The sequence below is a fragment of the Sesamum indicum genome, linkage group LG5 (assembly GCF_026168435.1).
Source record: "Sesamum indicum cultivar Baizhima isolate 11 linkage group LG5, ASM2616843v1, whole genome shotgun sequence".
Classification (NCBI taxonomy): domain Eukaryota; kingdom Viridiplantae; phylum Streptophyta; class Magnoliopsida; order Lamiales; family Pedaliaceae; genus Sesamum; species Sesamum indicum.
This window is the reverse complement of record NC_142661.1, coordinates 17,787,749-17,811,918: the sequence shown is the minus strand read 5'-3', so window position 1 is coordinate 17,811,918 and position 24,170 is coordinate 17,787,749. Positions and strand designations below refer to the sequence as shown.

At 34.7% G+C, this 24,170-nt stretch overlaps 2 protein-coding genes across 2 annotated transcripts; both read right to left on the bottom strand.

The window, feature by feature from the left end:
* Nucleotides 1-117: 117 nt before the first annotated feature.
* On the bottom strand, nucleotides 118-18,771 carry NOF1 (U3 small nucleolar RNA-associated protein). The gene is made up of 26 exons (XM_020693905.2): nucleotides 18,631-18,771; nucleotides 17,556-17,798; nucleotides 17,349-17,438; nucleotides 17,085-17,229; nucleotides 16,538-16,641; nucleotides 15,116-15,275; nucleotides 13,228-13,369; nucleotides 11,447-11,570; nucleotides 10,446-10,546; nucleotides 10,154-10,285; nucleotides 8,616-8,696; nucleotides 7,652-7,839; nucleotides 6,318-6,387; nucleotides 5,963-6,022; nucleotides 5,825-5,863; nucleotides 5,638-5,726; nucleotides 5,246-5,310; nucleotides 4,855-4,901; nucleotides 4,290-4,349; nucleotides 3,771-3,842; nucleotides 2,836-2,865; nucleotides 2,650-2,744; nucleotides 2,408-2,513; nucleotides 1,450-1,512; nucleotides 1,290-1,361; nucleotides 118-626 (listed from the first exon to the last, which is right to left on the bottom strand). The coding sequence occupies exons 2-26, from the start codon at nucleotides 17,635-17,637 to the stop codon at nucleotides 552-554; spliced, it is 2,292 nt and encodes a 763-aa protein (XP_020549564.1). The 5' UTR covers nucleotides 17,638-17,798; nucleotides 18,631-18,771; the 3' UTR covers nucleotides 118-551.
* A 33-nt stretch (nucleotides 18,772-18,804) lies between these two features.
* On the bottom strand, nucleotides 18,805-23,225 carry LOC105161641 (S-adenosyl-L-methionine-dependent methyltransferases superfamily protein). The gene is made up of 8 exons (XM_011079390.3): nucleotides 22,953-23,225; nucleotides 22,677-22,803; nucleotides 22,491-22,552; nucleotides 21,726-21,884; nucleotides 21,456-21,600; nucleotides 21,023-21,094; nucleotides 20,290-20,398; nucleotides 18,805-19,117 (listed from the first exon to the last, which is right to left on the bottom strand). The coding sequence occupies exons 1-8, from the start codon at nucleotides 23,050-23,052 to the stop codon at nucleotides 19,016-19,018; spliced, it is 876 nt and encodes a 291-aa protein (XP_011077692.1). The 5' UTR covers nucleotides 23,053-23,225; the 3' UTR covers nucleotides 18,805-19,015.
* Nucleotides 23,226-24,170: the final 945 nt, after the last annotated feature.

The window sequence follows — 24,170 nt, the reverse complement described above, 5'->3', positions numbered from 1 at the left end:
GGACAACGAAAAGGAATTATATCTAGAGGAATATCGCAGATATGGTATCATCACTAATAACCAGGCAAACTAAAGTGAATTCTACTACTCCATAATGAAAGTTGAAGACTGACACAATTGTATTGGACTAACATTTGAACTATTAACTTAAATAAGCTGTGTATATGTGATTCTTACAGATTCCCTGTAACAACTTAAATTTGTAAGGAATATATGCTTCTTTAGCAAAATATTTCTAAACAAGTTAGAAGCCGCACCTCAATATTGTACATATTTTCCAAGTTGAAAGTTCAAGTCTGCTAAGAAGTTATAAGGAAACACCTTTCTGGAACACTCCAGAAGGGAGGGAAATAAGCTCAGATTAAGTCTTTCGGGATTCTGTTGGTGAGATGTAAGCCAGGGATTCTGAAACTCGTTCCATTTTCCCTTGAATCATAGTTGTGGTACATAAGATCTCCAAGCTAAGGTTGACATGCAGCTTTTCACATTGATATGTAGTTGATTCCCTTCTAGTGCTACGCTCCGTCAACTTATGCAGCTTGGAAAAGTTTCTAAGCAAAGACAAAGACACCTTTCTCTGAGTCCACCATCCTTTTGGCAGCAGTCGAACCAACTATTCTTTCAAGCTACATATCAGAAAACAAGACTTGGTTAATACTAGGTTCGTTGAATTAAGTCATGAAAATCACCCAAGACAGAGACTTTGAATTAGAAAAGCATGCAATAGCATGGCAGAACCAAAAGAAAAAGGTAGGAAAAATGTTGATCTAAAGGCAAGTTGAAAAAGATATCTAGGGCCTCAAATATCTTAATTTGGTGATGTAGTAATCCTAACATCCAACTGCATTGTGCTCTGCCGAAATTTATGCAAGAGTCGCTTACATTGCAATATGACAAATCTCAGTTACGGCTATTCTAACACAAGCACTTCGTCATTAACACAACTAGTTGGTTGCAATATCTAAATTTTCGGCAATACTACCACAGTTTTCCGATGTAAAATGAGCATTTGCCTATCACCCTCACAATTGTGACTGGATCATCCCATGCGTCATTTACTGGCATTTCTAGGTAAATTTTGAATATAGAAATGATGAACAGGTTGTGGCAATATGGATCTTACAGATGGTCTTCTCACCTTTCTAAACTGAAGCAAAGGTTTGATAAACCGGAAAGAATCTAAATATAGAAAGAACAAGGAAGATATCGCTCTGTCTCTAAAACTTGTTGATTTCAAAGATTATTGGTCTGCCACACATGTTTATAAGTATTGAGAGGGAGGCTGATACCCGAAGATGATCCAAACGAGAAAATAAGACCGTGCAATTCATGCTGCCAGACTCTTCTAGCAAGTTAACAATCTGCATAATAAGTAAAAGAAAAAGAAGACAGCTATTAATTGTTAGAGAAAAAATGAAATAAATAAATAATCTATAAAAGATGCTTTACCTCTGGATAAAATTCTTTTCTCTCTGGCAGGGAATAGATTATTAAATTCTTTACACCACGAATCTATTCGAAAAGGGGAGAAAAGGAGTAAGAAAACAAATCAAGTATGAAGACGAGAAAAGATTTTAGGTCAGTACATTCACTTTCTCAAAGACCTAGTCAGTGTTTGATGGATGGACATTTAGTAAAACGCTATCTAAAAAACATATATTATCCTAATGCACATATATTAACATCTCAAACCAAGTAATCAACCTGATTAATAGTCTGAATTGTAATAACTGAATATCCAAATACATGGATGCTCATCTGAAGGCTCAATAGTAGTTTCAATATTTAACTATGACAACAAAAAAAGAATCAATGTCTCAGGGCAAACTACTAAATAAAATCCATGCATCTTAAATTAAGCAAAGTCCCACGGTCAGAGCCAAATCTGTCCAAAAAGACTGAATCCTTACTAGTTTCCAGAATATTATATGTGCAAATTTACAATTTGAACTAAATATACTGATTTGAGGTAAAAACACTTCAACTGTTTTCTTTTCAAAACATCAATAACCATGAACTCAAGAAAAAGGGCGAGAGATCCAGTGTCATGCAAGAAATTGCTTAGTGTGAATAGATTGTGATGCGCAGAGTATGAAGCTTCCAGAAAGATATGATGATAACCAGACCCCTCAAAACTAACACTTTTATACAGGTTTTCTCTTCTCTCATTAGCCGTAGCCTCACAAGATCATAGGATATGATATGGTTGCTAAAGAGGCTTCTCAGAAGGATTTTATATAAATGTGCAGCACAGCTGGAAATTGTCCACCATTCATTTAAATTCACAAACTTTAACGCATGTACAGAAAAACTTGTGAAATCTTTAAATATGAGGAAAAAATGAGTGATGAAAGTAATACAGAAACCTACTAATAAAAAAGTTAAGAGTAAACAGGAAAATGAGAACCTTGTATCTGTAGTAGAAATGGGCTCGCTCAGTGTAAAGCATAATTTTCTTTTCTCCTCTGAAAAACTGACCCCGCACATGAGATATATCATTTCGCTTTATATACCTAATTCAAAGATAAAAAATGAATAATTTTTCAAGAATGCCAGCAGATAATAATCGAAACACTGATTGGAGAAAAAACACAAAACAATTTAGCAAAAGCTGCAAAAGAAATAAAAAATAGAAATGATATTTCTTACTCTCCAAACAAGCAGAAGGAGGCAGCTTGTGACTTCAAATAGTTCCTAACTCGTACAAACTCAAAGTAAGAACTAATAAATATCATTACCCCATTCTGCGCAGGAAAGAGTAACATAGAAAGAGTCACTGCATTGTGGATGATTAATTGCAGCACAAGAAAATTTATGCATTCAGCCCCATATTACCTGGATGGAATCTTTTATCTTGGGGAATACCTGCAAAATAATATCTTATCAAAATTTGGCCATCCATTAAAATGATGTTGAGTAAGAGGATGTACAGCACAAAATATACGCAGCAACTGAAGTTGCTACACCATACTACTTATCCTAGTTTGAAGATTCTCAAGCATAATCATGAAACCTTAAGTTGATGAACACAACAAAAGCCTTTATTAAATAAATGAACCACGAAAAATCTCAGAATCAACAACCACTTCTGTCCATGTGTTACGAAGTCAACTAAATATCAAAATAACCAAAAAAAAAACCCCTATGAGTTGAAATGTTGGACTCTATTCCTGAAATAGTGAGCCTTCTAACTTTAGCTATATACAGATAATTATGAGAGTGCTTTGCCACTCTTTCAGAAAATGTTTGGTTCAAGTGTTTCTGCTCTTCGTTTATCCTCCATTTTGCTATTTGTAACTGCAGTTTCCTGCCTATTCTTACCTGATATCAATCAAGATTTACTTCATTTTCTCCTCTTTAACAATGCTAATAATATTCATTTCTCTCGACAAGTCAACAAAATTGATCAAAAAGATAATAATCCATTTAGCAGTAATATTGACAAATATCACAAAAAGCCAACAGTATGCCTCGGTTTCACTTCTTTTGATTGATATAATCAGAACATCATACCAACGTGTTCGCTCATTCAAGCACAAGCATCTTACTGTTTGATTATCACTTAAATTGTTCAGGTAATACTATTCTTTGAAAATAAAGCCACAAAAGAAACTAATTTTATCAATTCCAAAACATACTAAAATCATTTAGGTCAATTGCCCAAAACACTAGTGCTGAAAGTCATCAGACTTGGTTCCATTAATTTATCAGGAATATCTTTTATATTCAACAGTACATGACTGAACCATAAAATTAATATCTTGACAAACCTTTTTGCAAAAGTAATTAAGACGAGCATCATCAGCTTCTGCTATTGATTCCGTATCAAAGCGCTCATAAATCTGCAGGTTAATAATGTGAACTGTAAGAACAGGAATTAATTAACTGGAAGGCCTTGTTTTACCATTTTAAAGTTAAGAGATTTCTAGTAATATTATGTATGCACATGCACATAAACACACATAGGCATGCATACATGCATATATGTAATCTCAGATAATGTCAATTTGAAAGGACATAAATAGAACTTGCAAGCTCAGCCCGACACAAACAGTAAACTTAATCAAAGATAATCATGATTTTTGTCTGGTAATCTGAAGAAAAGAAACTATGAATATTAATCTTCGCTCACATGAAATCCGGTCAAGAAACTTAAATAGTGAATACAAGAAATTCCTGATTGATATACGTGAACCCAGAGATGAGGTCATTTGCCTCGGAGATTTCACTTATTGCAAGATCCCAACTTCTTACAGTATCTAATAGCAATGGCCATGGACTACACTCACCTGTCTTGCTTGAATTAATATTTTTGGAAGAACACCTTTATACTTGCACTCCAATTTGACCTGCAAAACAGAACTTCGTGATAATGGATTCTATTATCAAACAAAGAGATGGAAAGAGTTTGTAATAATTGCTTCTATTACCAAAACCTTGTTCGCACAAGGGTAAGTATTGTCAATATAACAAACTCCATTTACATGCGGAACAAGTTTCTGTTGACGCCAGAAATTTAACTCTAGAGTTCCAACTAGTAGAAAAATACCTAGAAAAATCCCGTGTAGGCAAATCAAGCAATAAGCCTCGCATACACCCAAGGGAAACCCACACCCCAACTTTGGCCTTCAAAGGTTCCTTGAGAGGGTTTCCATTTCACATTGAAACTAATAACCAGTAAGCTAAACTCCCAATGTGGTCAACCAAATATGGGTATCACAGGAGGGATACTGGATATCCAATCCAAAGATAATCCAACCCCAGCAAGGGGAACAAAGAGCATATAAACAATGTTCAGACAAATTTAGGAGCATGCAGCATGCTTTGAACTAGTATATCCAGGACATGACAAACCTTTCCACGATAATTGAGGCAATGCTGATTAAACAAGGCATTGATTTCTGCAAAACCGGAAAGTGGATGTTAACAAAGATGCCAGACCTGACATTACATCATGTAAAAGGAGCAAATCAAAGAGGCATATCGACAGAGCTACCACTCATGTTAAAATTAAAATATGCCCAAGGCTAACTGTTCAAAGAGGAATGACGGGAAAAGTAGATGAGAAAAAGAAAGATAACAGCAAGATACAAATCAGAATGCTACTGGTTATTATTGAATTAAGAAACCAGCTGGGCTAAACAATCATGCTTCTATCTTCCTATGCCATTTAACTCACAGTTGCACCCATCTTTGTAACATCACTACTTGCAAAGAATAAAATAAGTACTCTAAATTTTATTACCTGGACTTATATGAGAACCTAAAATTATTGTTTGCCGATAGAAACGCGCTTGTCCATCTAGGTACCTGAAAATGAAGATGTTTAATTTTTGCAAAAATTCTAATTATTGCCACCGAAGGAAGAATCAAACAACTTGACATGCTAAACAACTTATCGTAATTCATCTTTTATCACCTCTAGTTTTGGCAAGATATCATTGCATCAAATGCATTAAAGTGGGTCTAATCAATTAATGCGTTAGATAACACAGGGTACTAATGATATTTGAATTCAGTAAAGAATGATGGAGGATACCCAAAATTATACTTCTCTTCTAAGATATGTTGTTTGAAACATGAAGAAATTGCAGCCACGGAAAAACATATGACCAGAGGAGCAGCACAGAAACATACCATGGCCTGATGCGCATAATATCAGTTCCATGTTGCTTAGATGGTAATCTATTCAACTGCTCAACAACAGTATTCACATGGGACCAATTCTGGAGGATTTCACAGGAAGAAATAGAGCAAATATAGAATTATCAGTGATACAAAAACAATATGATTAAAGACCTCACTCGCACAGAAACTTACAAACCTGCATTAGCATGATATCGGCGTGGTCAATGATTAAGACCTGTTACACAAATTTTTCTAGCTAATTAGTATATGATAAGATCGAAATTATTAACAACATCATACTAGCATCCGGGATAACTCAAATTGATATGCTCACTTCTATGGAAGAAAGATAATCAACATCTTTTTCTTTTTCAACTTCCGCCTCCCCAATTTTCTGCAGTGGAATATTAGAGAAGCTCAGATCAATCATGCCTATTGCTGCTATATTGCAGGAAAAAATATTCAATAAAGAAATGCAGAAAGACAAGTAAAAAGCAGTATATAATTAATGTACGAAACAAGAAGATATGAGATAATTTTCGCCAACTTCTCACAGAAACAAACATGATTAAGCATCTACAACATATAACATGCATGAACTATTTTGCAACAAAATCTAAAGCACAGCTCTAAATGAATTTAAAAAGTAACCATCTACAGTGAAAAGTTCATGGTAGAGAAAGGTTTACAGTGATCAAGCCCAGAGGAGAAGCAACAATCATGTCCGACGTATAGAAATCCCCGTACAACTTTATACCCCTGCAAAGAGATAAGAAATTCAGAGGTAATAGATACTACCTCAGCTCCTAAATATCCACTTACTGTTGTTAAAAGTCAATTGTATTAACTTCTCAATGCAGTAGTGAACAATTTAGTCAGATTATTGAAAATGTATTTCAGTAGTATTAAACAAAAGACGAAACATAAAGATTTAAAAGTCATACAATATCAAAATTGTCAAAGAATCAGTGTAATAGGTCAAAGATTAGTTTGGGTACTACAGTATCAATTATCCATTCATTTGTTGACTGAGGAACAACATATGCAATAAAATATGACAATAGGAATTGATGCAGGGCACATCAACAACTCACTTTCAGTAAACAGCAGTCCATTCCCAAATATTACCTTTATGAGATAGAAACCCAGTTTGTGGATAGTAACAAGAGTAGACATAGATGTATACCACTTCAAGTTGCTCAAAGCACCGAAATCATGTTTGGATTGAAAATTTTGAACATAAAGAAAGTATTTGAAGTTAAAATCTTCATATTACTCCAACATTGAATGGATTTTGCTCCCCTAATAATGATTAGAAAAAGAGCTGAAAGTAGCTACCAAAGGATTTGACCTAGCAGACATGTGCACATTATTTGTTACCATAAACATCAGTTGAAGGGCACAAATAATTTCAGTGCTGTTATTCAAAACTTTCTGCAGATTATGTAATTCAAGAAAGACTGCAAATTACACAGTGCCTTCTCACAATAAATATTAGTAAATGGATGACCATCTCATTCAAAAGCTTACGCTAATAGAGAGTAAAAACATTTATTAACTAATGTCATCAACAAGTGCCCTCATGTACTGGTAAAGTCTTATTTGCTCCAAGAAAAGCCCATGGAACTTTCTTAAGAGATGGTCACAGTCGAACCATGTCTATCGGGTCAACCTGGCTCACATACATATTCAATGCCAACATTACCTAAAAGCTTTACCTATTAGAGACAAAAAAATCTTTGACATTTTTCTTCCAACAGAAGTAGTGAAGCTTTACCACGCAATAAACTTAAGATATTTATCATCACATGGAGCATGTATGTTAAGCTTCTGCAATGACCAACCATGTACGATGCTAAATTCCTTAGGCTTCCAAGGAAAGAAGTATATGAATCTTTGTCTGTGAGGATCATTGCAGACTTCTATAACTACAGGCCAGGGCGTATTATGATATAAAGAATCAACTAAAAGACACTACAAGAAAGTTCATTTCATTGAGCTATATTAATGCCAGGTGTCTTACTTATTGGTGAACTTTACGCCTATCACAAAGTGATCATTATCATTATCCCTACCAAGCAATGCTTGGAAATCGGGAGGTTTTGCAGACTTCTTGGGTTTAGGGATTTCTGAGTCATCGTCTTCATCTCTGCTCTCAGTTCTTCCAGAACCAAACTCTTCATAGAAGCGCTCCAAATTTTCCACATTAGCCTGTTTAAAACAAAGAGATATCTATAAGGAGGAAAAATTATACTATCATCCAGCGCATTACAGTCAAACAGATATATTTGCAAGAAAAGAGCAAAAGTAATCCTCAAGCAATAAAGTCTTATAGAGTGAAAAGTGAGCACATTCTCGTGCACCATAATTTGAGTATAATAGCGTGACAGACTGTATATTTGAGGAAGAAGAAATTATGGGGGTAAACAGACAAGAAAATGCAGGTGCAGAAAGGCCATCTTATAAAGAGGAGTGCATAATTTGAATCAGAAATACCGTTAAATATAATTACATTATGTATCATCACCATACGAATTCCAACATTACTTTTGACTCCTAGTGCTCTGAGTCTTATAAACACATTAAGTAATCAAAGAAGCCTAAATTGTTTAACAGTAGCTTCAACTAAGTCCCATTATGTTCTATAGGATACGCAATACTGTACAATATAATAAGGCAAAAAAAGGCTCAAGATTTAAAACTTCTCAGTCACCAAATATCTCAAATTCGATGTGTGTTCAGATAAATACCCACAAAACATTTTTCTGGTCCAAGTATAAGCTGAACATCATATTAATGGTTTTACAGCTGATTATATATCATTCCTAGCTTTTGGACACAAACCTACTATTTTTTTTTTAATTTTCTTCACTTGATTTCTAGCAAAAAAGATCTTTCACATGAAAGTTTAAGGTTAGCGGGAGAGTTCTGTGGCATTTTATGCCTCCTTAGCTACTCAAAGCATAATATAAGAGAATTATAGTTACCTTATGCTTGGAAGGAGTCAACTGGATTAATCTCTTGACAACCCTACGTGCAATGCCTGCTAGTGGCAAAAGGATCAGAACCTGAACAAAAGCAAGAAATCAGCAAGGTGAATCCAATGCCACAATGATACCGGACATGCACATGTCACATAGAGAAGAGTATCGGGAAGACCACAAAAGTAATGGAATGGATGGGAGACATGGCCAGACAAGCAGCAGATAGGCATGAGCACACATCACAGGGTTGGCCATGTGCAACACATTGTAAAAGGATGTATGTACGATATCCAATAGGTCTTTGTTTTTTCCCGCTTTTAGTTGATATTTGTGTTTATGTATTGTGTCTAGATGATGTACGCATTAACTATTCTTCTACCTGTCATTCAAGCAGTATCAGTCTGAATGACGCAAAATGCGGCTTAAAACTTTAGAGAAGGTTAGTACTCTCCATTTGTATCACGTGTTTTGGAGAACTCATCAAAAGTCCAGCATTAGAGGAATGTTCCAAAAAGATCAGCAAAGTTGATTATTCAGAACTTATATGCAACAATTCTTTTTATTTCTGACAAGATCCCTAAAGTAATCATAGTCATCCATACTTCTAAACAAATTTATCTCATAAGCTATTACCTGTGTTAATAGAAGGCCTATACCTTAACATCTCCCGGTGGAAATGCGTTACTGGTAATAAAAATGGTTATAATAATATAATAGAATTTTATCCTCATCATATACAACTCAACTAAACTTTTTCTTACCAAGTACACATAAAGAAACTCATCATCTCTTATTCCTAGTCCCTCCCCCCCCCCCCCCCAACCCTAAAAAGACAAACAAACAAACAAACACATATTGTGGCAACATACAAGCAAGCAAAATATCGCCACTGGAGACCAATGAGAGCTCCATAGTATCTGAAACACCATTATTAAACCAAGTTATTGACATCTATTTCCATGTATAAAGATGTATATCGTGAGAAAGATGTATAAAGACTTTATCACAAGAAACAATTCAACAAATCCGGTATACAGTTAAAGGATTGTTACATATTATCTTTTTCAACATGCAAAATTGCATCAACTTAGAAGAGCTGCTGCTATAGACCAAGCCCAAACACATTACAACAAAGTCGATGAGAAATTTTATCTCCCAAGTAAATCATTTTCTACAAGTAATCATGCAGCGAAACCCCCAAATAAGCTTTCTGCCATGACATCACAGTGATCCATAAATACAACAAAATCAAATAGAGCATGTCGATTCGAGAATGATGTATGCAAACTGTTTATATCTTCCGTAGAGCAAAGGCAGAGGGACCCAATTCCTATAATGATCAAGCAAGAGGAAAATCACCTAGCAATTAGGCTCTGCATTTTCAGGATACCAATTAGTTAATGACTGGTCTGCTCAGTCATAGACAGCAGATCAAAGTAGAATTATAAAAAAATGTAATAAAGCTGATTTACACAGCTATTCAAAGGATACTTATATTTTATAACTACACCGTTAAAGCCAGTGAAAGAACAAGAACGTACCTTGGGACGGGTGAATCCACGATCAAGATAGGCATCACCTTCAACACTTATTCCCTCCACACTCTCTTGATCTTTAGCCAATTTCCTTTCATTTTTTCCAATAAGATCTCTACTTCTGAAGATATGATTTAACTGCAGAAAATAATCACCTCATTTAATTCATACAAGCTGATGGCAGCTCAGAAATTTATAGCTACAAGGCGAACTAAACAATGCCCATTAGGTGATGATTATATATCTGCTGGTTGAAAACTTGCACATACTCATAAAAACTAAAGGGTCATGTACATACGGAATGCATGAGGTAAGAATCCATGATACTTGAATCTTCTTCCGTTCCTTTGAGGTAAAACGGCTTCTTGTTATGGTGCATTACATCATAATAGCTGTTGCCTAAAAAGGTAAACCACGAATCAGTTTGGCATTAAAATCCATCCACAGTTACCACATAAATCAATATTCCTAAGAACAGAAAGTAAACAATCAAATACAAGTATATATGCAAGGATCGTCAAAGGAATTTTTCAGCCTCTCAAAGCTACTCTCTTCCTGCCCAAACCCAGTAACAAATAAAACAATGGTTAAAAAGATGAAAAGCAACAATGCGAGAAATATTCAGACCAACAGTACATCTTCAGAAACAATAAAGCAGTACTGCTGTGTGGTAATCTGAAACACAAAAAGCAAATCAACACATCAGGTGACAACTTCTCACATTAAAATGGAAGACTTTTCATAAGACATTTCAGAACATCAAATATATCTGGGACTAAATATTTACAAAATACAGCTCCATAACTACTGGTAGTGCTTTATTCAAGCACCAAAACAGACATTGAGATAGCTTATAAATTTGACTGGGGAGTTATGCTCTTTTTTTCTTTTCCTTTACTTTCTCCAAATATTAGAAGGATTCACCATCTAAACATTCTACTGGAATGTAAAGTAAAGGAGGGGCAGATGTGGTACAATTTGGCACTTAAGTTCTCAGCCAATTGCAATGGTGCTAAACCTGTTCTGGGCTAAATGGCATAATCAACCCAGTTAAAGAGTGCTTGTAATCTGAAACTTATGCACGTCTTTCAAGCAGCTCAAGATGACCACAATGGAAACAGTAAACTCCTGACACAGGGCATATGTAATATACCATACAGTTCAGTGAATCAGTAACCACTACTAGTTCTCCATAAGTATCGTGTGCCATAGCAAGCAGAAGACATCTTCAATACAAGACATGAAAGTTATGTAGGAAGACATATGTCTGCTCAATGACAGCTTATTTAATTTACTTACAAATAGAGAAAAACAATCTCTGTGTAGATTGATGAAATTCACTGCCTGCAGTAGCCTTGTAGCTTTCCAACCAATGCTTGTATAACCTTGGCTTTAGGCCATAATTAGAATCCATGTCTGAATCCTACATGTAAAAACTCTTTGTTATGGCAGGTATACAGTGGCTTTAAAGACAATACAAGATGGGGCATATAATTCAATCCCAAACTTAGTGCCTCAGATCCTCTAAAATTTCGACAAAAACAATCAACAATATTATGAAGTCGTGGAAAATGAGAAAAATGAGTGCTACGATCAAATTTCAGGTGGCTGATAAACATCAATGCCCAAGAAACAAGCTACAGATGGGAATTCTGTCTGAAGTCACTACTTCATTAGAGATTACTTAAACAATTTAACCAAGGTTGTGCAATGTATAAAGGCAACGGAAGCTGATGGGGTCATTGAGCTCCTCCACCAGCCTTGTCAACATATCTTTTGTCATTCTCATAACTTCCCGGCCCTGCACCCAGCTTCTACCAACAGGTATGTAATCATCTGCAAGAGGGCTACCCATGTAATACCTCATCAAAATATTATGTTTAATCAACTATTTTTAATTCCTCTTCAGATCCCTGTTTAATAAGAGTTAGGTGGTGATCATTACCCATATATGAGCTCATTCACCCCCCAAATGATAAACTTTAGAGAAGATATCTGAGACCTTGTGCATGATTTTTATGACACTGAAACTGACAACTCAACTGAATATGATTTTCTTTCTCTTTGCAACTAATCCATCTAACAGAACTTACACTTGTCGCTTGGATTCAAAATTTCATGTCTTTCAAGTTGTAACCCCTTTCAAATAATTCAACAATATGTTGTAGATACAATTTCATTAATACTAACTTAGGAGAGGAATTTGATACACGATATCTTAATATTTTGACCGAACAATATTAGCTAAATAAGTTGATTATAAATAGGGTTAATTACACTTAGATCCCCTCTCAAAATGCAAAATTATACTTTCCAAAAGTTCTGAAGTTACACTTAGGCCCCCTCCAAAAATTCACCAATTCACTATTTACACCTCAACCCCAGTCAGTCATTAAGGTTGGATGAAAAATACTAATGTTAGTAAAAAAAAGAATTCTTAAAATTTCAAGTTTACCCTCATTAAACATTCTCATGTAATAATGTTATACTTATAAGGGAAAAATTGTAATGTTGTTATCATCACTCCACATATATATATATATTACATTTATCCCTTTATAAGTACAAAAATATACATGAAAATCTTAAATGAGAGGCAAAATTAATTTCTGTAATTTTTTTTGTTAGCGCTAGCATATTTCATCCATACCCTAGTGGCAGGGTGTCAGGGGTAAAGGAAGAATTTGCGGAGGGGCGTAAATGCAATTTCAAAACTTATGTGGGGGAAAGTGTAATTTCGCATTTTCAAAGGGGGCCTAAGTGTAATTAACCCTAACATATACAACAAGAAAAGCTAGTACTGCAACAAGAACATCCACGGAACAGCATCAACAACCATTTGAATGGCACTTTTTCATTGCTGATTCCAGCAAAAGAAAGGCGTACGAGTTCAATGTGCAACTTTAGTGGTAGCCTACAGACACAGCATAGAACAGTTGATGCCTCAATGGTATCGAAATAAATAACTATGATGATAAAATTTCAATCAAACAACTATAGAATTGAGAATGTGCAATTACAGATGATTAAATGATCACATGAGAAAGCAAGGTGAAAAGAAAGTGAACATGAGAAGAAACCTTGATAAAGCATGCTCCTGTTCCTCTCCAACTGCAATTCGACTTGAGAGCAGGCATCTTCCATGTGTACTTACATTTCCTTTTCATAATATCGTCAACCTCTTCAGATGCTAGTTTGTGACTCAAATGATTGTGAAAGGTACTGCAACGAAGAAACCCACAAGTAAAGTTTTTCATCAGTTGAAACAAAGGAATGATACCGATTAAATCAGTATATATTCGTTTCAATAAGTTACTCAGGCCAACCAAGCACACTTAGAAGACTAGTGAACTTCCTTTGCATAGACTACACTTAACACTAAAAATGTATAAATTAACACTCATAATACTGATCTATAACAAAACAAGGCCCTGTACTTCGCCAATCACCCCATAGACCTTATAAGGCAACTCTATACACTACTTATTAGGAGGGTTCATTAAACCTGGACATCCTCTGAAGTAGTGTAATTACACTTTACCCCCTCAAACTTCAAAAATTACGCCTGGATTGGATCCTTTTCAAAAATGCTCCATTTACAATTATATTCTTGTCAATAGAACTCACATGGATAATGTTGGCATCAACTTTCAATTTTGTCCTCACCCAAGGGTCCCTATAAATTACTAAATAAAATACCGTTCAGTATTTGAAAACTTGTAAAATTGTAAACGTGATGTATTATAATTAGAAGGCACAAAATACTATTATGGAATTATAGGAATTAGAGATGAAAAACATAGCCGTTTGTGTGGTTTTTTATCATTCTATAGATATAGAGTAAGGTTATAACCATTTTTGCACTACGACATAAAACTATTTAGGTCAAGCACTTCTTCTAATGTTGTAAAATAGAAATATAAAAAAGAAAAGTATCTAAAGAAAACAATATGGAAAAAGAAAACAATTGTGATCGTTCTAGGACAACAAAGAATCCCAAAAATTGGTTTTTACAACTGTTGTATAAATTATTGGTATAAACCTAATAATTTTGGTAACTTTCATGCTATTTCTGACCTGTGAGATTGTTTTCCAAGTAATGTACTTAATATGGCGATCAAAACAAGAACTAATTCTTGGTTACCTCATAACTTTTTATATAAAAAATGTTACACATTTTTTAAATATATAAATATTACAAAGCTGTCACCATTTTGAAATATCAACACACCCTATATTAACTTTACAAAGACACTTCTTAGCATTACATAGGCAAATCACATTATAATTAATGTAACATACACCAACAAGAACATATCTATACTAATATATATATATATATAAAGGCTCTGTATACTCACAAACGGCGGTCAGTGACACACTGCACCAATTTTTAAATATGACAATTATACCCCTAAAACAAATATGACAAGCCGGTTACTATTTTTTGTTTGCTTCTTTTTCGTGATTTGTTAGTTTATATATTTTATTCTTATTTATAGTATATTTTAATACATGAAAGATTATTTAATATATGCAAGATGGCATCCAACCAACAGTTAGTATAATAATTATGTGAATGCTAATAACATGAACATAATCAAAGAAAGAAAAGACATAGCTTCTTAAAAATGTAGAGTTTTTCCTAATTAGTCCACCAAGTTTTGTCTCAAAACATTGAAGAACCCACCAAAAAACAATTCTCACCTTCAACTATATAAACATAAGTATTCCTCCCAATTACAAACATTATAAATACATCCACGGGTAGAATGGTCATTTAATTTTTAATAAAATAGGCTATATTTCCAAGTAAATACTTATTAGTTACCAAATTTCCAAGTGCTAGTTCATGCAACCTTTTCCAAGAGAAACCTTTCGCACCATCTAATAATATATATTCAATCTTCCACAGAATGGCATATCACAAACAAAGTATGAACTACTAACAAGTCAACATGAGAAGACCTTATGATGACAGATGGCTGACCATTCACTCTCGGGTCACTTTCTTCATCTGTGTCAGACAGTTCTTCATCATCATCTGATTCAACATGTTCACTCTGTTCCGCACCAGTTTTTGGGCCATTTCCAACAGCGTAACTGCTAGGAGACAGACTTACATTTCCTAAATTCAGGGAAAAAGCAATGAACATTAGAACAATAAAATTATCCTCATCCTCGACTTAAAAATATATGGATCTAAAGAGCAGCTAAGGTAATTTCAACTTCAGAGTTCCAAGACTTTTAAACAGAAAAGAAATGAGTATTGTTCTCTTCACAAGTGTGATGATTGAAGCAATTCATGAGATAGCATCTTAGAGTACTGGATGGCATACGATAACACATTAGTACTTCCTAAAGACTAGTTACAAACTCTTTCACGATATGTTCAGACTATTCTTAGTCATTGCTTCGGCATGGCCTTGTCTGATAGGCTATTGAGGAGACGGTGTACATTTGTGGTTAATTAAACTATTGTACAAATTCTGTCATGCGTATACTCATTGACAACTTCATAACTTCTCTTGAACATCCTTTACTTAGGCGTATACAACAACTAGTGACTTACCAAACGTAGCCTTTCTACTAAATACCGATTTAACAATGGGTGATTTACATGCCTAGTCTCTTCCAATTGCAAACTCAGAAAATGTCTGCCATGATGCAACATGTAGCAACCTAGCCAAATCCGCATATTGTCCATAAGTACATTATGGCTGGTACTATGAAGATGCCAGTCGTGGAAGTCCCAGAAGTGAATGTGTATGAAACATATAAAACCTAAGCAATTTCAATTCAAGTTCAGTATCCAGATTCATGATGCTAACAAAAAGTTGGGACTCCTCTGGGCAGCAAGAGCGAGAGAGAGAATGAAGAAGCTTGGCTCACCAAATCACTATTCCACTATATACTGTTAATAGTTTTCCACACATGAGTACATTATTTGATCTTTTAGATACCGTCTATGGGATGACTATTTATTTTCCACCTTAAAATTGGAAATCCTTTAAAGCTAATGCAATAATTGTAGATTGAAGTGAACTTTGCATTCTAGAATGGCGCAACTTTTAAATTCAACCTGACAAGATCATATTGCCAAATTCCTCATAGTCAATGCAATCAAGAATCATCACTTTTAACCCAAAGAGCATCTAAGAACAAGCCACTGTATTTACAGGGTGAAGTCATCAACTAGGATTTTTTCAAGTTATAGTCATAGACTGCTCTAGTTCTGTTTACCATAGACATGGATATAGTCAGATTAATGTCTCTTCTAGATTAATAAAAAACCTCAAATTTTTTAGCTCCAAACCCAGAGCATAACAAGGAGTTTGGCTTGTGCGTGCATTATAATAGAGAAGTCTGAAGTTTTTGGTCTATTATTACCATTCTCACCGTCATCCTCTTCCTCCGACTCACTAAGAGATTCTGCATCACTATCTTCATCTTCATCTTCATCTGAGTCGCTTTCCCCTTGTTCTTCTCTTTGCCTACTCAGAACAGAATCATCAAATAAAAATATATAATAACTAAAAGGATCCAAAATATTTACTAAATGAAGAAAAACGAAATTTCATGTCATAACACCATTAGTTACTTAAAAATTCTAATGTGACTCATTTTTCATTGGACTCCAGTATCATTACAAAGGCATTATTGCTTTTGGTCTGTTTGTTTTCAAAAGAATTTTGAGGAGCATAAACTTCATAATACAATAATGAGAGAAATAATTAGAAAACAGTGAAATTAGTTTTCCAAAAAAACCCTTCTCTTTGCCCAAACAACAGCAGTGACATACAAAAACAGATGTTAGAACATAAACACCGAAACCCAAATTCCAGCATGTAGTCCTCATCACAAGTTCCTAACCAATTTAATTCAAATAGATAGCGACTGAAATAAGAAAACCTTCAACCAGAGAGTTGAGTTTTACCTTCTCCTCAAAGCATTTGCAACAGATACATTGCGCGACCCCAGCTTCTTCAACAAATCATCATACATTGTAGGCTCTCTATATGAAAGTTTTCCCGCTTCTTCCAACTCAGAATCTCCATCCACCTGCTCCTCAGACAACTCCTCTGTATCCATAAAGAGTAACCGTCACAGTTCAATGGAAACAACAACAAAATACTACATCAATTAAAAAAAAAGAAAAAAATTACTCTCCACTTAAAAAACACTTGAACTCTCAACTTGCCTGAGTCGTCAATCTCCGCCGGAAAGTCCTCCTCATATCTGACAGGCTTCTTTTCTGCACTTTTCCTTGCTTTACTCGGTCTACTATACCCTACTCCATAAATTCAGAAACCAAACAGTTTATAGACAACAACAAACGCAAAGGGGAGAAAAGTAGCTAAAAAAAAAAGCTTCAACATTATGCAATACACATGGTGTCTATACACACCGCCTCTCTTTATCTTCCTCAACTTTGCGCGTGGGATATCCTCCTTGGACCTCCGAGAACTGTGTCGCTTTAGGGTTCTCATGGTGTGAAAGAAGAATGGCGACGGAGCAGGAGTTGGGTTTGGCGGCAACCAGTGCAAAAGGTTTTAAAAGCCGGCCGGTGGTCTTGGTTAGACCGGTTGAGAAGGGAACCGGCTCTTAAACCCCACGCCGTCCGCTGAGAATCTTGTTCAATGCTCAATTGCTGACAGAGCGCAAAAGTAAATTAGGGCTGAAATTAATTAATAATTTTTTTACTTTATGTCAAATTTAAATTGACCAAATTCATCTAATTCTAATATAATATAAAGCGATTATTTGAATTTAATCGAAATAAAGAAAATATCTTTTAGTAGCTGATATTGATGTATTGATAATTTCTTGTCAAATAAATGTATTATTGAAAGTCAACGAATATACAATTCATTATGCAAAATATTATTACGTCTCCTAATATCAAAATGTTTTTCATAATGTACCGCATTTCTCTATATTTTCATCCACACATACCGATTGCATTGAATGCTCTGATACAGTGCCTTTCCAACTAAATTCAATCCATCTATCTCTCTCCCTCCTCTATTACAAAGTGGCTGAGTTGATGTTTTGTTTTTCTCCATTGCCAAAATTGTCAAAATGCATTGTAATCCTTCATACCAAAATTGCTTGTAAACATGTTACCATAGAAATAACTAAAGATCTTGAAAATTGTAAGTAAACATGTTACTGCGAATCAATTCCCAATTAATTGAGACAATTGACTGGTTAGATATTACTTTTCTCTCCGCACCATCTTTAAGAACTTGACGAGCAAGATAATTTAACACGAAATTACAAAAATATGGTCCGTTGGCTGGTGCCATTCTGATTTTATTTTTTTTTATTGGGGGGGGGGGGGGAGATTGAATTATTAACTATAGAATTGTAGATTCAAACGTACTCCCTTGACTTATTTTCATAAATTATGGAAGTCACCCTTTTGCTCATCCTTTATTGACATTCCAGATAAAGGATTTCAAGTTGAATGGAGACCAGACCTTTATGAGGCCTCACTTCAGTGCCTGCGCTTCTTAGTTATCACTGGAGCGCTAATGCCAATCCAACAAGAAGTAAATGACAGTTTGTGTGATTCTGATCTTCCACAAGGATCTTCACCTATATTGTAAACACATTATAAAAGCACCGAGCTTAATTAGAAGGAAAAGCAGAAGGGAACCAACTAACAGTAAATTGCGAGGCCCTCAAATAGGGGTACAAGTGACACCAAATCCTTATCAGGAAATGCTTATGACAAAATTCACGATTTACGTGGAGTGATACCCCCTTCGCAAAGTTTCCATTAGAGTTTCTACAAAAATTCTGAATGCCATTTGCGTCAAAAGAAGGAACCAGGAAACATGGATCAGACTGAATGCACCACTCCTAAAACTTGAGCCCAGAATGGATAGCTACTACTCCTCCCACAAGGTTTTCATACTCAACCTTCTGAAACCCTGCCTCCGCAATCATTGCAGCAAATTTCTCCTGCAGTTCCAGATGAACTCATAAAACATAAAAGTGAAAGGCAAAAGTACTCAAACTCACAAGGCTTTTTCTACTAAATAATCAAGTCGCGGAGGTTCAAAGGCTAGTTACACAATGATATGAGGAGCTGCGGCTTTATTATATCATAAGAATGACAAACTATCGAAGCACGGTATTCACATTGAAGTACTCACCAAAGTTATATAAGAAGCTCTGAACCAGTCAAATGAGTAAATGCTAAATGCTTAAAGCAGAACAAAACAACCACCCTCCTATCCTAGAGACCAACCTAAGTTAAAGCAATACAGTTTTGCTAAGCCAAGCACAATAAGCTATATTGATTTTGTGGAGACAGACCAAAGGTATAATGAGATAGAAGGGGAAACACAGAAAGAACCACACTGTTCCCAACTCACAGTACCGACAACTCAAGTTTCAAGAACAATATGGCATACTGCTACAAGACACAAATGTTACAAATCACCAAACATATACAATCTAAAGAGGGGACATGTACAAAAATATTTCAAATCCATGATTTAACAAATGATTTCCAACTAGACTTTCTGGATAATTCATGATATCACACAATCATTATTTCTTATTAATCCATTAATATTCGAGACAACAATTTATGCAATGAGAAAGTTTCATCAAGCAGAGAATTTCAATTCCTCAAATGAATTTCCAACCTGACTTTCTGGATAATTCGTGATATCTTTGCATCATTATTTCTTATTAATCCATTAATATTCGGGAAAACAATTTATGCAATGAGAAAGTTTCATCAAGCAAAGAATTTCAGTTCCTTATGATCGAGATGGCTGCAATACAAATGCCTGTTAGAATACTCCCTTGGAATGCAAAGACGTTTCTAGCAAGATATAGCACATATCAAGCATGTAGTTATAACACAAGAAATGAACTGCTTCACCTTGCTAATTAATGTTATCAGTTGTATTGGAGTACAACCCTTCTAACAAACACCCACTTGAGAAACATGAATTGACACCAAAATAAGTGCGTGCAAAGAAAATCTCAATAGATGATTTATGCATTTCATTCATTTTCTCCAAAAAGTAGGCAAACTTGCAGGACAGTCGAACTGCCAGAGGATATTCAAAATTCTTTTCATAAATCTGAACAAAAATTATGGCCAAGATGCACTGTACCTGTGAGGGAAAACGGCGAATACTCTCAACCAGATACTGGTAAGATTCACGATCACCAGCAACCAGCTCCCCTAATGCTGGAATGATCGAGAATGAGTAGTAATCATACCTGAACAATGAAATTGACATATTACAGATATCAAAGGATAATAAAAGATGCACCAAAACCAGAGAACAATGGAATATCTGGGGCCACAACATAAAAAAAATAGTGAAACAGCAATACCAACATATCTTATATGTCATTCATTCTTCAGTCTCTTCCTACCTCTCTCCACTAGTAAATGCAGAAGTAAAGGCAACAGAAAATGAAATTGGCATAACGTAATAAATATAATTGACCAGAAGACAATCTGTCTACATAATCAACCAATGTAAATCTAGCTTTAACAATACTGATATCAGCAATGATTCCCTTAACCATCAAACTCTTGCAGAAACATGACAATAGATAAGATTGAGCATTCAAGTCAACTAACTGCAACCTGGACAACATGGAATATGTCCATGGATAAGACTCTATACTCTTGCCCCACATAAAAACGTAATCATGAATGACAAGCCAAAATGCTGGATGAATTTAAATGTTGAATTATGTACTCATTAAGTATAAATTTGCAACTGCGGAAATTTTCAGGATAACTGCCCACTTATGACGATATAAGATAACATGCTAAAATGGTGTCTTTAGCTATGGAAGAATCTTATGATAATGTATTTTGGCAATACTTACAACTGTTTAAAGATTGGATTTTCCACATGGCTCAGTTCAAGGCAAAGAAATCTTCCTCCCCGTTTAAGTACCCTTCCAAATACAACGGAGAAAGGTTAGATTACAATGGCATCATTCCCCACAGAGAGAGAGAGAGAGAGGAGAAGCCACAGGATGTAAGAGGGACAATTAAAGAGGCAAACCATATATAAAGAAGACTTAATGGTTAGTCACAGAACAACCAATAATAAGAAAACAGGAAGATGCACTTGCTATTACTTAAAAATTGCTATTAGCCTGGACTTTATCCCCAAAACCGAATATCAAAAGTCAACAAAACCAGCAAAATAAACCCACTCTTATCAATAAATTCCTAGAAGTATCACTATGACACTCTGAGAATACCAAATCATGAAGCAAAGAAAAGAACCCAGACATAGAATCAGAAGGTCACCTATGAGCTTCTGCAAGAGCTTTTTCTATATGTGTAACATTCCTAATCCCGAATGCAATCGTATAACCATCCATTGAATCATCTTCAAATTTTAGTGCTTCCGCATCTCCTTCAACCCAAACGAGAGATTTATTGTCTCCAAGACCTGAATGGATTCAAGAGCAATGCTCCATTAAGAAATAAACTTGCTTCAGCTTTGGAGAAATATTGCCAGAGAAATTAGGTTAGATTTTCTATAAGTTGAGTACAATGAACAGAGAATTGACTGACCTCTCTCTTGGGCTCTCTTTTTGCCCACATTTAACATATTAGGGTTAATATCACAGACAAAAATTTTAGTCTCTTCCAGTAGATTATCATCCTCAGTATCTCGCATTGCTCTATGTCCAACACTATTAATATGTTCGAGGATTCTGAAAGCCACATCCCCTGTAAAATGAGAAAAGCTCTTTACCCAAGTGCATAATATGACAACAAAACAGGGTTAACATTCATGATTAGATCTACATCGCGAGAAACTAGTTTTCTCCTCCCTAAAAAACAAAGCATGATAAGAGAAAACATTTCACCTCTATTATAAGAAAGCGGATACTTAATAGCTCAACAGGTTATTGGATATTAAACACAAAGATAAACCTTGCTCAACATCTATTACGTCCAGAATGAAAATGACTATGCATCTCGCAACACAAGTTGCACTGGAGTACTCTTGAGCTAAATACATATAGTTAGCATGCCATCCATCCTGGATTCATTTACAACTCGCAAGGAAAATGAAAAATTTTCATAGTCCCTCTTCTAGGACCCTAAAGACACTGCAATAGACCTAGAGATATATTTAGCAGAGAAATCCCTTCTTTTCCAACAAGCAGAGTTAACTTAGAAAATTAGAAATTTAGAATAGAAAACAATGTCAATCCAATATTGTCTCGCACTAATAGCTTGAACTCTTAACAATTTCATATTCATGTGCAAATAATCTAGCTAAAATCATACATACTCATCAACAAAGTTATTACCATACGTATAGCTCACCCGTTCCACCAGCCACATCAAGATGCTTCATTCCTGGAAATGGATTCAACTCGGAGACCAATCTACAAATATTGCGGCAGAAAAACGAAATTAACTGAAATTCAGCATCAGAAGCATTTTAACAAAAAGATAATAACTTAGCTCATCATCCAATATCCAAATCTTAATCAAACAAGAAAATCAAACCTTTCTTTCCATAATCTATGCAGACCACCACTCATCAAATCATTCATTACATCATAACTCGAGGCGACACTCGTGAAAACATTGCCAACCAGTTGACTCTTTTCCTCCTCCCTGACTTCCTTAAATCCTGTAAACAAAAATAAATAAATTAGTAAAAAAAGGCCTCACATAATCAAACATCTAACTGGAAAAAAAAAAAAAAAAAAAACCCTACAAAATTAACATCTCACATAATACGCAACAAAAACAGTAAACCAAAGAAAAACGATGACTAACCGAAACTGGTGGCATGGGAGTGTAAATGCGCGCACGAATTACATAGCGGCGACAGAAAATTACTCTTCCTCAAGCCACGATAAATCGACCTCAACGCCATGAAAATGCCAAGAGGTGATCGCTCAGCTCAATCCGAAAATATTTTAACAAAATAAAATAAAATAAATCTAAATACAGGGACTCTCTGAAACGATGAGAGTGTTTGGTGCGAAGATTAAAAAACAATTTCTTCTTCTTCTCCTCTTTTTGCTTATTCCCTTTTATTTACTTCATTATTCCCATAAATGCATTTTTGTTCGTCAGATATAATAATTAATACGATTTTGGTCTTTATATTAAAATTTTAACTTTTTATTTTTGTCCTTCCGTTAACTTTTTCTTTAATAACAAAATTTTCATTAAAAGTTGAAAAGAATTGCTATTTTTCTCTCATTTTGTGGTGTTTTTTAATAATCCAAAATAAATTTCTTAATTTTATTGTCAATATTTTGTTAAGATTATTTAAAAAATTATTGCTTAAATTTATTTTGATTTCTTTCCTTTGAAGTTTGCAAAAATAAATAAAAAAATTGGTGCATTAAATTATAATTTAAAAAATACCATAAAATAAGAGAAAATAACAATTTTCCCACTCCGTGTTCTTACAATTTATTTTTGTGACAGAAACTTGAGTATGAAATTAAATGTATCGATTTTTTTTTTTAATTTTAGATTCCTTTTAAAAAGTTTGCAAAATAAAAAATTAAATATATTGAGGTTTTTTTTGTTTTAATTATTTTTAAAAAATCGTAAAGTTTACGATTAAAGGAGTTAAACCACTATGGGACAAAAAAGGGTAATTTTGTCATTTAATTATTTCTTGGGCCACAGGTCCAAAAGAGCCCATTTAAGAAAATTGTTTGACATCCAGGGTCCAAGATATTCCCATTTCCCAATTTCTACGTCCATTAATTTTGTATATGGAGCCCCATGTGTTTGGACTTGGGTTTGGGTCTTGCCAAATAATTATTTGGGTTTAATTTGATCTAGCAGTGGCAAATGGGCCGGCTTTTTTGAATTTGGGTTGGGTCTCAATAAGTCGGGTTTAAAATGGGTTGGATTCAAAATGAATCTAAATAAATGAATTGCAAATAAGTTGGGTTGGGTTAATATAAACCACTTTATTAATTTGAATATAAAAATTTTAAAATTTCACACAATTAAAAGAAAAAAAATGAT

What these genes read in the sequence shown, in the direction of transcription:
- NOF1 (XM_020693905.2), bottom strand. Translation starts at nt 17,637, where the DNA reads ATGAGAACCCTAAAGCGACACAGTTCTCGGAGGTCCAAGGAGGATATC. An exon ending in AGAGGATGACGGTGAGAATG is followed by an intron (nt 15,276 to 16,537) that starts GTAATAATAGAC and finishes CCCTGAATTTAG; the next exon opens with GAAATGTAAGTCTGTCTCCT. An exon ending in ATTTCTACTACAGATACAAG is followed by an intron (nt 1,513 to 2,407) that starts GTTCTCATTTTC and finishes CTTTTCGAATAG; the next exon opens with ATTCGTGGTGTAAAGAATTT.
- LOC105161641 (XM_011079390.3), bottom strand. Translation starts at nt 23,052, where the DNA reads ATGGCGTTGAGGTCGATTTATCGTGGCTTGAGGAAGAGTAATTTTCTG. An exon ending in GCTCTTGCAGAAGCTCATAG is followed by an intron (nt 21,095 to 21,455) that starts GTGACCTTCTGA and finishes TGTATTTGGAAG; the next exon opens with GGTACTTAAACGGGGAGGAA. An exon ending in TTCGCCGTTTTCCCTCACAG is followed by an intron (nt 19,118 to 20,289) that starts GTACAGTGCATC and finishes CTGGAACTGCAG; the next exon opens with GAGAAATTTGCTGCAATGAT.